Raw genomic sequence first — 13,500 nt, 5'->3', positions numbered from 1 at the left:
AAAGGAGTGTCATGGTTTGCCCTAAGTAATTCACTTGCTCAAATAGCAGCATGGACCTCATAGTTTGCTGTTCTCTTCATGGTCTAGCTCTTTGGAACTGGTCAGCCTAATTTTCTTTCACACCTCTAATATGCTTCAGTAGCAGCTAGCCTGGATTTGATGTTCAAGTACTGCTTCTAATTTTGGACCAAGAGACAATCTTGAGTCACTGTACGTGATCTTTTTGAAACACTATGTTTTCTTATGGGGTGTTACAGCTACCAGCTGTTGCAAAGGTGAGTTAGAGCACCAAATCATTGTAGCTGAGACATTATTACAGCCAGTGCAGCAAGCTGCAGGATATTATCTGTAATCCTTGTTCAAGACAGAAGTGAGGTGGCTCTGGTATGTTACAACATGGGTTGACCAGTCAGATTTTCCCATTCTACACGGTAGCAGTTGCTGCTTGGTGACCCACAGGTGCCTTACAGTGAGAGATGAGATGATTCAATGGGCCAGGGAAACCTTGCAAAGATATCATGATCTGCCAGGCATTTGGAAATAGTCAGTTAGGTCTTCTGAAGGCAGAAGTGACAGGATATGTAATCTAAAAAATACATAGCGTTTTGCAGAAATATGTTCTTATGGCATCAAGTTGTTAGACTTGAGACCTGTGGGACTTGTTTTTTGTTCGTTTTGGGTGCCGCTTTTAGTAAAACAGTGGACATTACAGGGGAAAAAAATCTCTGTTTCGCTGTTTGCTTTTCCATGGAGCTCTTTTTCATCCTCCTCTCTCACATTCAGCGTCCACAACTGCTTGGCTGTGCTGAGCCCGCAAATCATGGTTTCACTGCCATTTTGCTTCCTGCAATTCACCTCCCTTTCAGCTGCACAGCCAGGCCAGTGCACTTGTGTGTAATGGTTGCCTAAACCTTGACTGGTGGCCATGTTCAAAGGTCATATAAAAGAGGAGGAAAATAATAAAACCAGTACAGATATGATGATTGGAAAAGCTTGAGAGTATAGTTCTGCCACTGTAAGAAGTTAAATAGAAGGCATCATGGTTAAAGGATTTATTTTGTCTTCTATTAGTCAGGCAGTATGCTGGACTGAAGTGAGTAATTACTCAGCTGTTCTTTACATGTCTGTAGTCATATTAGAGTTGGTCCTCACAGTTAGTCCATGAAAAACACCTGTAAGAATATTTTTATAATACAGTGGTGTGCAGTTAATGCAGGCCAGGAAGTTTGGAGAAATAAGTACGTTAATTCCGTATCAGCTCAGAGCACATTTCAAAAGGTCTAATGAAGATCCAAATGAATCTTAGCCTTTATTTTTATCATAATTAATTTAATCAGCTGCTCTAGTCAGGGGAACAAATACCTTTTCAAAACTCATTTACAAAGACCTTCACCGCCCCTTGTTGCTCCCATTCAATCCATCGTGTTGAGAAGCTTTGTTCTGGAAAAGCTCATTTGCTTTCTGCTTACTGTTACCAAAGTCTTTCAGGAAGGCTTTGTAGTCTGAAACTGAGTGGGAACATACCACTCTTACCTTGAGCCTTGGCGTTCTGAAGGACGAGGGGCCTAGTACAGTGGTCATTACCTATCGTGTTTGATTTTTGTATTGCACTGCCAACTACTTTTCTTGAAAAAGGTCTTAAGTCACATTGATGTGCTGCACAACAGAGGACCTGATGAAAAAAGATGCATGTCAAAGAGAAAAAGGAAAGTTCCAGGTTTTGTGTAAACAACAAAAATGGTTTTGAAAGTAAATAGAAATTCCCTTTATTAGGGAAATTAATTCCAGTGAGTGTATTTCAGTGTATGTAAAAGAGTAATAAAAACCCAGTGGAGTAACTAAGATGACATTTACTTGCGATTGCACAAATTGTCCACTGCAAATTCTCAATTGAAGTAATACAGGCTATGTTCTCCTGTGCTCATGATCTAGACAACACTGGTCTTGGTAAAACATAACACACAGACAAGGAAGATCAGAATGCCAGTGAGGTACAGGTTTTGAACCTCTTAAGTTATTTTTGTCCCCCTTATCCTGGCTTGGTACTGGAATACTGTCTTCATATAATAAAATAAGTAGTTGATCACTGCCAATGTGCTTTCTGCTATGTGGTGAGTATGCATCTGTACATTGAAGATGTTAGTTCCACATAACCTCCATGTGTCCCCTACTGGTACGCTGAAAAAAATATTTACTAAATGTATATTGTGAGATCTGTGGATTTCTGAGTTACCACTCTTGTTCTGAGGATGGAAATGTAGGAACTGCAGTAATGTTATTGTTAGACAAGTATGATGCAGAAAGAGCTAAATACGAGAATTCATTTGGTCTTGGGCTGGAAACTAGCACTGAAAGGCACTTCAGAATGATCTTATTAAGTGCAATTTATTTTCCTGCTTCCTGAGTTTTGCAGGAGGGCAGACGCAGAGAGTGTAAATGGACTTGTCTAATCAAACTTTTCCAGTGGTAACACCTGTGTGGCTCCATAAGCAACAGCAACAAATGGAAGTGCCAGTGCAAATAAAGCGCCAGTGGCTGCCAATTTTTTATTTCTGGATCCCATAGTTCTGCCCTGAGTATGGTTAGAAAACATGGGTACCAACCACTGGCATCACTGGTGGGAGGTGCGTAAGGGAGTAGGTAGGAATCTTTTTTACGGACAGGGGACCAGTGTAGGCATGGTTGCTGCATCAAAGCTTTTTTCCATGGATCTTCGTGATTGTATGAGCATGTTCCTATGTAAATTCAGGTTGGTATGCCCATGCTTATATGTGCCTGTGCACACACATCATTTAAACAGAAGTGTGCATTTCTAGTGAGCATCTGTACAAAGCAAAGCCATTAGCTAGTGTTAAGATGGAGCTTGGACTGTCTATGACTCAGATTATACATATATGATAGCTGGCTAATGGTTCTAAAGTCTATTTTCCTGTGATGCTGTCATGTCTGTTCAAATGTGTCTTTCTTATCTGTGTGTATCTGCGAGTGAAAGAAGCTAGGACTGTTCTTCATATGGTAATACCTGTGTATTTGTGTGTGTGTATGTGTAAGCCAAGCTAGGTTGACTTAGTGCGCTTGCTTTCAGAGTGTACCTGAAAAGCTTGGTGTTATTGCCGTATTATTGCTCCTTTGACTGGATTCATGTTGTAGCCACACCCTGAAACCAGGTGAATTTGCTAGTATATTAAGAATCAAAGGAAATAAAAAATGAAACAGACTTTTTGTAATAGCGTAAAGTGCAGATATATTGCATTTTCCTCTTCCTTCTGCCTCTGTTGTGCAACTGATAAAGCACAATTTCACCTGTTAATTTTAAGCAGGAGAAAAATCTCTGGTTAATGTTTCATCCATCATCAACTTCCGTAAAACCATATTAATATCAGTAAGAGTGTCATATGTTATTATTAACATTTGCCAGTGGGGTTAATTGACTTGAACTTACAGTTGAAAATAATATAAGTACAGGATAAAAGTCCCGATGCCTGTAAAATGTTCTAGATGATACTGTTTGCGAAGTGGTAAAGTCTTAAATTTTTGGCAATGTTTATAAGAAACAGCAGCTAAGTGTACATGCCTTCCTTGCTTTTCTGTCAGTCATCACTATTCACCACATTGGTTTCTGCAATTTAGAAATAGTAGTCCAGGTCCTCTGCTGATGTAAATCAATGCAGCACCACAGAGCCTATTCCTATCTTATGACTTCAGTCCTCAGTAAAGATAGCATACTTAGTGTAAAAGTGGGCCATCTTCTAAAATGCTTATGTTTTCTCCAGAGAATAAACAAAGCCACATACATCAATTTGAACTGAAATACAATTTTCTACAGGGGTAATATCCCCCTGTAATGCAGAACAGCTGAAATTCTACATCAGGGGTGTGTTTTGGGAGGCCTGCAGCTGATCTGCAGTCCTGGCACAACTCAAAGACACTGGCATACACTGGTGAATCTAGCCCTGTCTGAGCAGGATTGTACACATGACAATGCACTTACACAGTCAGAAGGTTTTGTAGGTGTATGATTGCACGTGCTAAGTAAGGGAGTAGTGATAGCTGAAATTACAGCTGGAAAGGTGCGTGCTTGCACAGGCTCTGGATTTTCAACTACAAATGCAGAAGAGTTCCAGATGTTGTGGTTCAGATTAGTTATAGACCTGACAGTGTTAAGGAGTCAGTATGAGACAACCCTAATGACAAGACTTTTTTTTCTCCTTGTCTTTGTGGAGCAATAGTATGAGTTGTGGCAGGGGCTGTAGTCAAGAGTGACAGACATTTTGTATGCATGCTGCTAGTCTGTTCATTTGTTATGGACCAGAAGATAAAAGGCTGAGCCATTCTGGCATCTAAGAAGTTTGTTAGTTAGAAGTGTATTAGCTGTATTAGCTATTCTTTAAATATAATTAAGTTCATGACTATGATTTTTTGTGCATATGCCAGCCTTCAGGCCTAGGGATACCCAATTGCTGGTGAAGCACTGTAGATAAAGCTTAATCTTAAATTCTCTCTGGTCATGCAATCTACCATTCATAGGACTTGATAATGGATGTCCTGTATCATTCTCTAAGCCTTCAAGTCCCAATACTGCTTCTTCACAAAACCACTGCTCATAAGGGGTAGAACGTTCCATATTCAGCTCACTTGTTGCTTCATAAATCATCCTTTCTCCTAATAAATTTCATTAATTTTCTTTGTGTCTATGCAGAAGACAGAGGTTGGAGACCCACTTGCTTGTAATTGAACATGGCAGGGGATGTAAAAAGATTCACACGCATGCTACTGGAATGCAACAGCAATGACAAGCTATGTGGTAAGATTCACGAATTCCTTTAAGTAATAAGCTTTCCCATACTGAGCAGGAAGTCCAGCTTTACTAAAAAGTGGGCCAAGCCCTTTCCCCTCCTCCACCTGCATCCCAGACCACACAGAAGGATTTGACTGACCTTTTCCTGTATTGTGTCTCAGGGGAGAAACTTTTAAGGGCATGCAGCCTTTGTGGTGGGATTCATCTCACATAATTTTAGCCATTTCAGAGTATTTCTACTTTGAGACATAATATAGTCATTAATGATTCCTTACAGCTTCCCTAAGGACCAGTCTTGTGATATCTTGATTTCATGACTTTCTGTCGTCTTTGGGAACTGAACTGTGGTCTTGACCTATGCAAAAATAACACCACCTCCAAATCTGGGGACATAAGAGAGTTAGTTACCTGCAACATCCTTGTTACTGCAGTGTCTTCTGGTCAAATTCCAAACCAGGTGACCACACCCTGTTTTCTTTAAAATACTCCCTACAACTTTAATGGAAGGAGCTGAAGCTGTAATTGCACATGTATTTGTGATGGCCTAGTAATATCCAGCCCTTCCCATCTCCCTGCTTATCTGTCTCCCAGGGCTGGTTCTGTTTCACTGGTGGATGATACTTACACATGGCTACAATTCCTAGCCTGTGTTTTAAGGCGTCTAAATAAGTGACCTTAGGTGTGGGAGTCACAGTGGTTTCATGCAGTTCAGATACTTGGCACCTTTGAAAAACAGGGTGGCAGCACTAACAGTGTTCAGTTGCTATTCCAAGGAGCAGAGGATAGATACACGTGCCTTTGGGGTTGGAAGTTACTGAAATGGATTATTACTGCTTTGTTACACAGAACCAATGTACATCAGGCAGTGCTGCTCATTCCTTGGTTTCCCATTTTCTTTTTCTGCTGATAGTTGTGCGTGAATATCAGACTGAAGTGATTGTTGTCCCAGTTCTCCTTGTGGGTCTTTTTGTCATCGTGCTAACTGTGATCCTTTGGCTCCACTGTCGAGGCTTGCGAGCAAAGCAGGAGCAGTCATCAGCATCATCTGGACACCACGGTAAAAAAATGTCTTTCAAACAGAGGAAAGAGGGTTGGTTTCAATGGCCAGAAGTCAACCCCATTTCCGTATTGCTTCGTCTGTTAAGGAATAGCATTTACAAATAGCCTGAGTGGTATTCAGCAATCCAGTAAACATCAGAAAAACTGTGAACCCCGATTTACCCCACTTGCAGTAGTAGTAGTGGAATCTGTAGTATAGATGGATCTGAGAAAACCTAAAGCAACATACCATATAGGCTGTTTAAAATACTGTGGTAACATCACTTGAAATCTGCAAAGAGTGTTTATGTAACAGCCTCCTAGAGGCTACTGGGGTAATTATGAATGACAGTTGTTTTGACGTAGATCACAGCTAGTTAATCCATTTTCTATATTGTTATTTAAGAAATGTAATTTCAAACTTCTGTCTCCCACTTCCTGTTGAGACAACAGGAAATAGAACAGGCACTGGTGAGGCGGTAAGGAAAGGTTTGTTGGTACCACAAACACGTGTTGCTGTGTGGAAATGAAAATCCAGTTCTGAACTGATTTTGGTTTTGTAGATGAAAAAGCCTGTTCAGCCTATATTAAGGGAAACAATTGAGAACAAAGATAAGGCCTTTGTGGAAACACCCTGTGTATGTCACTTTCATAACAACTGGTAGCTGGTAGTAAAAGAAAATGGTCATTGCTTCAGGACATGGGAATCAAGTACAAATGCATCTTATCTAGGAAAATTTACATAGTTAAATATAGTAGAGAACTCCAGACTCATTCTGCCTTTTAATCGAATAGAGTGGGAGATGAATTCCTCCTCCACTTGAAGGGCCAGGATAAGTAAGATACAATAATAGTTCCTTACTTTGTCCTGATTTCCAAAACAGCATGGAGCAAAAATTAAAGGGAAGGGCATGTATTGCCACCTACTACAAGAGTTGATCTGTCTGTTTTTATGCATCTTGTGTATTTGCTTTTGTCAGTGAATGACAAGAATCAGCAGGGATCCAGCTCAACAGAGAAATGGGATATCCAGCTGAGTGAGACATCTATGGAGAGCCTGCTAAATTCTGCATCCTTAAGTCTGAAAGAACTGGAGATACCACGAGAGAAACTCTCACCAAGCACCTTGCAGCTGATAAAACATGGCCGCTATGGGAGCATCTACAGAGCACAACTGGAAACTGGGAACCCCGGGAAGACTAAGGCTGTAGTATTGAAAGCCTTACAAGGTAAGGCACACGACTGGGGTACACTTTGGTACAGATCTCTGTATGAAAGACATGATTCTGGGCAGAACTTTGCAGTCATTACTGGGCAAGAACAATCTGTGTTTAGTATCATGTTATCTATTCAGAGTGGTCTTTTGGTAGGAGTATCTTGGTAGGACTAAAGGAGATTACTGTTCATGTTGATTTTAAGCTACTCACCCTGTTCTTTGCTGCCTCCATTTGGGATTTTTTTTGGTGTTTTTTTGGGAGGGGGGCGGGGGACTTTTTTGTTGTTTTGTTGTTTGGGGTTTTTTTTGTGTGTGTGGTGTTTTGTTGGGTTTTTTGTTTGTTTGTTGGTTTGGTTTTGGTGTTTTTTTTTTTTTGTTGTTGTTCATTTGTTTTTCAGATGTGGCTAGCCCTCAGCAAGTAAAGGATTTCCTGGGAAGGATTAAATTCCATCAAAATCTTGGCCATCATGAGAACCTGGTTGAATTGCTTGGATGCTGTGTAGACCAGCTCCCGCTTTATATGATCATGGAAGATGTGTCTTTTGGTGACTTGTTGACATTTCTATGGACATGTCGGAAGGTGAGTCAAAAGAAACCATGACAGAGTATCTTCTTAAATTCCTTAGGTACATATCTATCCATAAGTCATAGTCTACAAGTCATATATGGTTCTTTTCATCTCTCCATGCATCCCTCTATATCAGCCTAAACTCTTTCCATCCACCAAAGAAGTTCTACACAAGTCTAAACTGGAATAGAATTCGGTCTCGATTGAGATGATATAGTTTGGAAGAAATTGACATACTTTTGTAAAGCTATGTCCTACTTTGCAGACCATTGGAGTTCCTTGAAGGGTATAGCAGGCACTGGAATAATTGATTTTGATTGAGTTGATACAGCTATCTGAATTTCTAAAATGTTTTCAGTGTCTCAATCCAAATGATTTTAAGAAAGCAGAGCAGTTACAACACCAGGGAGAAGGTCATTGAATGGTAGCTAATTGATTAAAAGACAGGAAACAGAGCATAAGAGTGAAAGGCTGGTACTTCCACTGGAGGAAGGTCACCCATCTGAGACCTGGTGCTGTTCATTGCATGTATCAATAACCTAGAAAATGGGATGACAGTGAGCCGATGATGGTTACTGGTGATTCCAGCCAGTAAAGGCAAGGGCTGACTCTGAGGAAGACTGAGAGACAAAAAAATGGAGGTGGTTCTTCATGAAGTGGGCAGTTGACTAATGGAATTCCGTGCCACTGACTGCTGTGGATGCTGAAACTTTACACGGGTTCAAGACAAGACTGAATACATTCATGGAAGATAAGCTTTCAAAGGTTACCGAACATGTTGAAACCATAACCCAGTCAGGAAGTTCCTTAAATGGAAAATAGTTGAGGGCTGGAAAACAACACAGGAAAAGCACTGTATGCTTACCTTAGTCTTTTTCTCTCATCTGGGCATCCAACTAGGGTCACTGTTACAGGCAGGGTAGTAAAAGAAATGGGCTGTTAGTCTCATAGCAGATAACCATTCATTTGTTATAAATGTGCTTTTCTACTCATCATTCTAGTTTATATCTTTCATTCATCTCTATGAATTCTTATTCTCCACTGTTATTCTGCCCATTTCTGCCTAACCTATTAATCTCTTTTCCACCCTTCAATTTACCCACCAGTTGTTTCTAGTGTCTCTAGTGTCTTGCCCAGCACACCATCCATTCATCATCACCCATCCATGTACCCTTATATTTCAGTCAATTTATGACCAATTGCTTTGGCATGGGGGTTGGACTAGATGATCTCTGAAGGTCCCTTCCAACCCCTACCATTCTGTGATTCTGTGAATTGTGAAATTAGCTGGGAGAGCATAGGATTACATAGTACTCATTTTATTAGATTAGAAGGAAACGTTCTCCAGTACCCTACAGCTATGGCATTTGTTTGAACCAAGGTCTGCTCTGTTGTCTGTAGGATGTAATGACAATGGATGGTATCCCCTATGACCTCACTGAGAGGCAAGTGTATGAAGTTGGACTGCAGGTTGCAGCAGCTCTGGTAAGTCTGCTGACATTCGCTGTATTTTTTCCTTTTTGCTTGACTGCAACACAAGTCTGCCTGGTGGCCTAAGGCTTCTTGGCCTAAGCACTGAGGATGTGCTTTGTTAAAACTAAGCGAAATATACTTGCATTATTTGAGTGAGCATATGCCTCTATTCCACAGCATGGAAGACAAGCATAAACTAAATGAAAATTTATATCAATGAAAATTTCTTTTAAAATAATTAACATCTCTTCCAACTTTCCAGGCTTTCCTTGAACAGAAGAAGTTGTTCCATGGTGACATTGCTGCCAGGAATGTCCTCCTTCATCACAACTTCACTGCTAAGCTCTGTGGTTTGGGTCTGGCCTATGAAACTCACACATATGGTGCCAACTCAGTCACGCAGACTGTGCCAGTCAAGTGGCAGGCACCAGAGCGGCTCCTGAAGAAACCTCCCAGCATCAAGGCAGACATGTATGATTTAGTTTTTGGGCTTGGAAGTTCATCTGTCAGACCTATCTCTTTCACTCCTTTATGTATCATTTCATGTTCTGAAGTTTACAGTAAGGCATATCTAGTCCCAGCATAATGCTTCACCTAATAGCTCCTACCTTCTCTTCTTATTTCTGCAGGTCATGCCTAGTTGTGTGTGCGTATTGAAACTAGCTAGCTAGCTAGAATGAAAACTTCACATTGCTATGTTTTCTTGTCTTGCAGATGGTCTTTTGGAATTCTACTGTATGAAATGATTACATTAGGTAAGAAGATTTAATGATAATAAAGAAATATGTAAGGAAACAGCTAATTAACAAGACTCAAAATACCAAATTTTGGAATGTAAAGTCGGGTGCTTTAAATAAGCATCCTGTTTTTTCCAACTTGCAAAGGCTTGACAATGCCTTTTAGACTATCTGTCAGTGTGAATTGTGGAAGGAAAAAAAAAAAGGGATTTTGGTAGGGAAGGCAGGCATTCTTACACAGAAGCTGCTATCTGCAACCATTACCTTATTGTTTTTCTACTGTTATTCCTTTTGCCCTTCCAGGTGCTCCACCATACCCTGAGGTGCCACCTTCTGACATCTTGTCATACCTGCAGAGACAGAACATTATGAAGCAGCCCTCAAGCTGCCAGCAAGCCATGTAAGCCACTTGCTTTATCGGCAATTGAACTTGAGATCTGCAGAGCTAAATGGAAGTGAGACATACAAAGCTAGATCTTACAGAAGATCTCTAAGTCTAGACTATACAAAACAGTAACCTGTTAGCTGAGGAGAGTTGTTCTCACGACTGCCACATCTCCTTACTGGGTTCTACTGCACGAAACCTTGTTTGCCAAAGCTTTTCTTTCCTGCTTTTGAAAATTGCTCTTGTTTCTGTTTCCTTGTCTGCCCTTGCATTTTGTTGCTCCACTGCTTCCCTGCAAGGTGCAGGGCTATTCTGGAATAATCTTTTTCCTCTAAGTTGCAGGATTATACCTGAAATGAACAAATCGTCCACGGGGAAGATCTAAAGCATTATATTTCCTTTTGTGAAGACATAATTTCTTTTAATATTTAGAGCATTTTTCTTCCATAACGCTGTTTCAAAAGGAAATATCAATCTTACTCCCTTTTCCCCTACTTAGAGTTGACTTCCTGGCAAACAACTGCATGTCTTTGCCCCCACACATTATGTGGTTGCAAATTTCAGAGGGTGTCTGAAAGAACTTTATATGAAGCAGAAAAAGAGGAGGTCTCTAGACATTTTAAATATGAGATGACTTGATTGTAGTAAAACTTTGTGTTGGTGCTTCTTGTTCCCAGTGCTTCCCTACTTCTCCATCTTACAGGTATGGCATCATGAAGTCCTGCTGGCAGTGGAATGCAACTAACCGGCCTTGTCCAGCAGACCTGATCCGGTCCCTACAAGCAGCTATAAAGACAAGCAATGACCATGCAGTGCTGCAGGTGCCTGAATTAGTGGTGCCTGAACTCTATGCTAATGTTGCTGGTGTTGATGTGCACAGTCTGGTGCGTGAATACACTATACTCTGAAGGACCCTTTCACATGCTGGTAAAGGAGAAGTCTCCGACTTTGACCTTTGTAGACACGTTGCAAGCTCAGAATGAGGTGTGCATGCTAGGAGGGATCCCTTTGTTTTTCAAACACAATATATATATCAGATCTCTCCTCGATGCCAGAAACAAAAAACTATTATAATTATTATTATTAAATCAATCTGTTGATGTCATTCTGCCAGTGGTCATTTGGGAGCAAAGTGGGTGTAGGAAGCTGTAGAAAATGTAATGAGAAACTTGAGTTAAAGGAGTGTATTGGATTTGCATGGCAAGGTTTTGGCAGTGAGGGGGCTACAGAGGTATCTTCTGTGAGAAGGTGCCAGAAGCTTCCTGCCTGTCTGATACAGCCAGTTCCAGCTGGCTCCAAGACACACCCACCGCTAGCCAAAGCTGAGCCCATCCGTGACATTGGTAGCACCTCTGTGATAACATATTTAACAGAAATGGTAAAAAATACTTCGTAACAGCAGCTGGAAGAGAGGAGTGTCAATATGTGAGAGAAACAGCCTTGCCCTTCAGCAAGGTCAGTGAAGAAAGAAGGGGAGGAGGTGCTCCACGTGCCGAAGCAGAGATTCCCCTGCAGCCTGTGAAGACCATGGTGAGGCAGGCTGTCCCCCTGCAGCCCATGGAGGTTAATGGTGGAGTAGATATCCAGTAGATATGCAGCCTGTGGAGGACATCACTCTGGAGCAGGTGAATGCACCCAAAGGAGGCTGCGACCCCGTGTGAAGCCCCACGCCAGAGCAGGCTTCTGGCAGGACCTGTGGTTGTGTGGAGAGGAGCCCACGTTGGAGCAGGTTTGCTGGCAGGACTTGTAATCCCATGGGGAACCCACGAGCAGTCTGTTCCTGAAGGCATGCACCCCATGGAAAGGACCCAGGCTGGAGTGTTTCATGAAGAACTGCAGCCTATGTGAAGGACACACTTTGAAAAAGCTCACGGAGGACTGTCTCTCATGGGAGGGACCCAATGCTGGAGCAAGGGAAGAGTGTGAGGAGGAAGGAGCGGAAGAGAAAACGTGATGAACTGACCGCAACCCCCATTCCCCATCCCCCTGCGCTGCGGGAGGGGAGGAGGTAGAGAAAATTAGGAGTTAAACTGAGCTGGCGAAGAAGGGATGGGGGGGAAAGGTTTTTTAAGATTTGTTTTTATTTCTAATTATCCTACTCTGATTTTGATTGGCAATAAATTAATTAATTTCCCCAAGTCAAATCTGTTTTGCCTTTGATGGTAATTGGTGAGTGATCTCCTTGTCCTTATCTGAATCCATGAGCCTTTCGTTATGTTTTCTCTACGCTGTCCAGCTGAGGAGGGGGAGTCATAGACTGGCTTTGGTGGGTACCTGGCAGCCACCACAAGGAGGTCTCTGGAAATCTCTCACCATCCTTTGTCTCCCAGGAAACTACATCAGTTGGTTATTCCAAAGAGGAGATGTCCTGGGGAATATGCTATGTGGCACAGCCCTATAGGAAAAAGTGTACCTAGTAGGTAATATAAATGGATAGTTTCCTGTCCATTCACTAAGGACCTATTCCAGACAGTTGTGTTCTTGCCTTTTAAGTGTTCAATAAATGTGTGAGATTTCTCCAGTGCTTTATACTCTAGCTTTCCATGGGAGAATGGATGCTGTATTTAAAACACAAAAACCTGCATATCTATGGATGCAGAAGTTAATGTAATACATCTTCATGTAGAGTGTAGCTGTGGGGTCAAGTGAGTGCTCCAAGACAAAAGGTGTATCATGCTCATCAGGAAAAAGTCCTTACAGACCTGAATTTGTCGGGGATGGTCCTTAACCAATCATTCCTTTGAGTAGAGCAAGTCCTTTGTTCATGTGCTTCTCTTTTGAGTTGCTGGGTTAATTATTTTGGTTTTTGGGGGACATCTGTCCATGGTTATTATAGCTGCTATGAAAACAGTGTGGAAATGTTAAGAGTACACTGAATAAGAAATGTTGATCTACAGTAAAAACAACATATAATGAGAATAAGCATGCATAATGACGTTGTGTGATTATGGTGAGAACATACTGTAGACTGTATTTATCTCTGTGGTGACACCTTTGCTATATGGCTTCCGCAGTGAGGATCAGGATATTGGACATTATCTTCTTAGCTACCCTATGACAAGTGTGACAGTGTGCAGAATTTTGTGAATAGTGTGATGATAACAGCACTACTTCAAGGTCTCACATACAAACAACACGGATAATTCTGGTAATCATATGGAGCACGTGAACTTGTGCCCAGTAAGCTACTGAATATGAACTCAAGATTCAGCTTAAAATAATAGTGTGAGAAATTTTACGTATGTAGTTTTCTTGTAAGCCATTTGCGTGCCATGCATTGGTCAG

At 41.4% G+C, this 13,500-nt stretch overlaps 1 protein-coding gene across 1 annotated transcript; it reads left to right on the top strand.

Moving 5' to 3' along the window:
• Positions 1 to 4,697: 4,697 nt before the first annotated feature.
• On the top strand, positions 4,698 to 11,123 carry STYK1 (serine/threonine/tyrosine kinase 1). The gene is made up of 9 exons (XM_009894123.1): positions 4,698 to 4,804; positions 5,709 to 5,855; positions 6,817 to 7,065; positions 7,451 to 7,632; positions 9,022 to 9,105; positions 9,356 to 9,564; positions 9,808 to 9,848; positions 10,134 to 10,230; positions 10,919 to 11,123. The coding sequence occupies exons 1-9, from the start codon at positions 4,738 to 4,740 to the stop codon at positions 11,121 to 11,123; spliced, it is 1,281 nt and encodes a 426-aa protein (XP_009892425.1). The 5' UTR covers positions 4,698 to 4,737.
• Positions 11,124 to 13,500: the final 2,377 nt, after the last annotated feature.

The sequence above is a fragment of the Charadrius vociferus genome, unplaced genomic scaffold, assembly GCF_000708025.1.
Source record: "Charadrius vociferus isolate BGI_N301 unplaced genomic scaffold, ASM70802v2 scaffold561, whole genome shotgun sequence".
Classification (NCBI taxonomy): Eukaryota; Metazoa; Chordata; class Aves; order Charadriiformes; family Charadriidae; genus Charadrius; species Charadrius vociferus.
Note: the sequence above shows the minus strand (reverse complement) of the source record. Positions and strands in the feature narration are given on the sequence as shown.

Excerpts from the sequence above, each read along its gene's own strand:
- STYK1 (XM_009894123.1), top strand. The coding sequence starts at position 4,738 with ATGGCAGGGGATGTAAAAAGATTCACACGCATGCTACTGGAATGCAAC. Across the intron at positions 7,066-7,450 it reads AGTATTGAAAGCCTTACAAG|ATGTGGCTAGCCCTCAGCAA; the intron begins GTAAGGCACACG and ends TTTGTTTTTCAG. Across the intron at positions 10,231-10,918 it reads TCAAGCTGCCAGCAAGCCAT|GTATGGCATCATGAAGTCCT; the intron begins GTAAGCCACTTG and ends TCCATCTTACAG.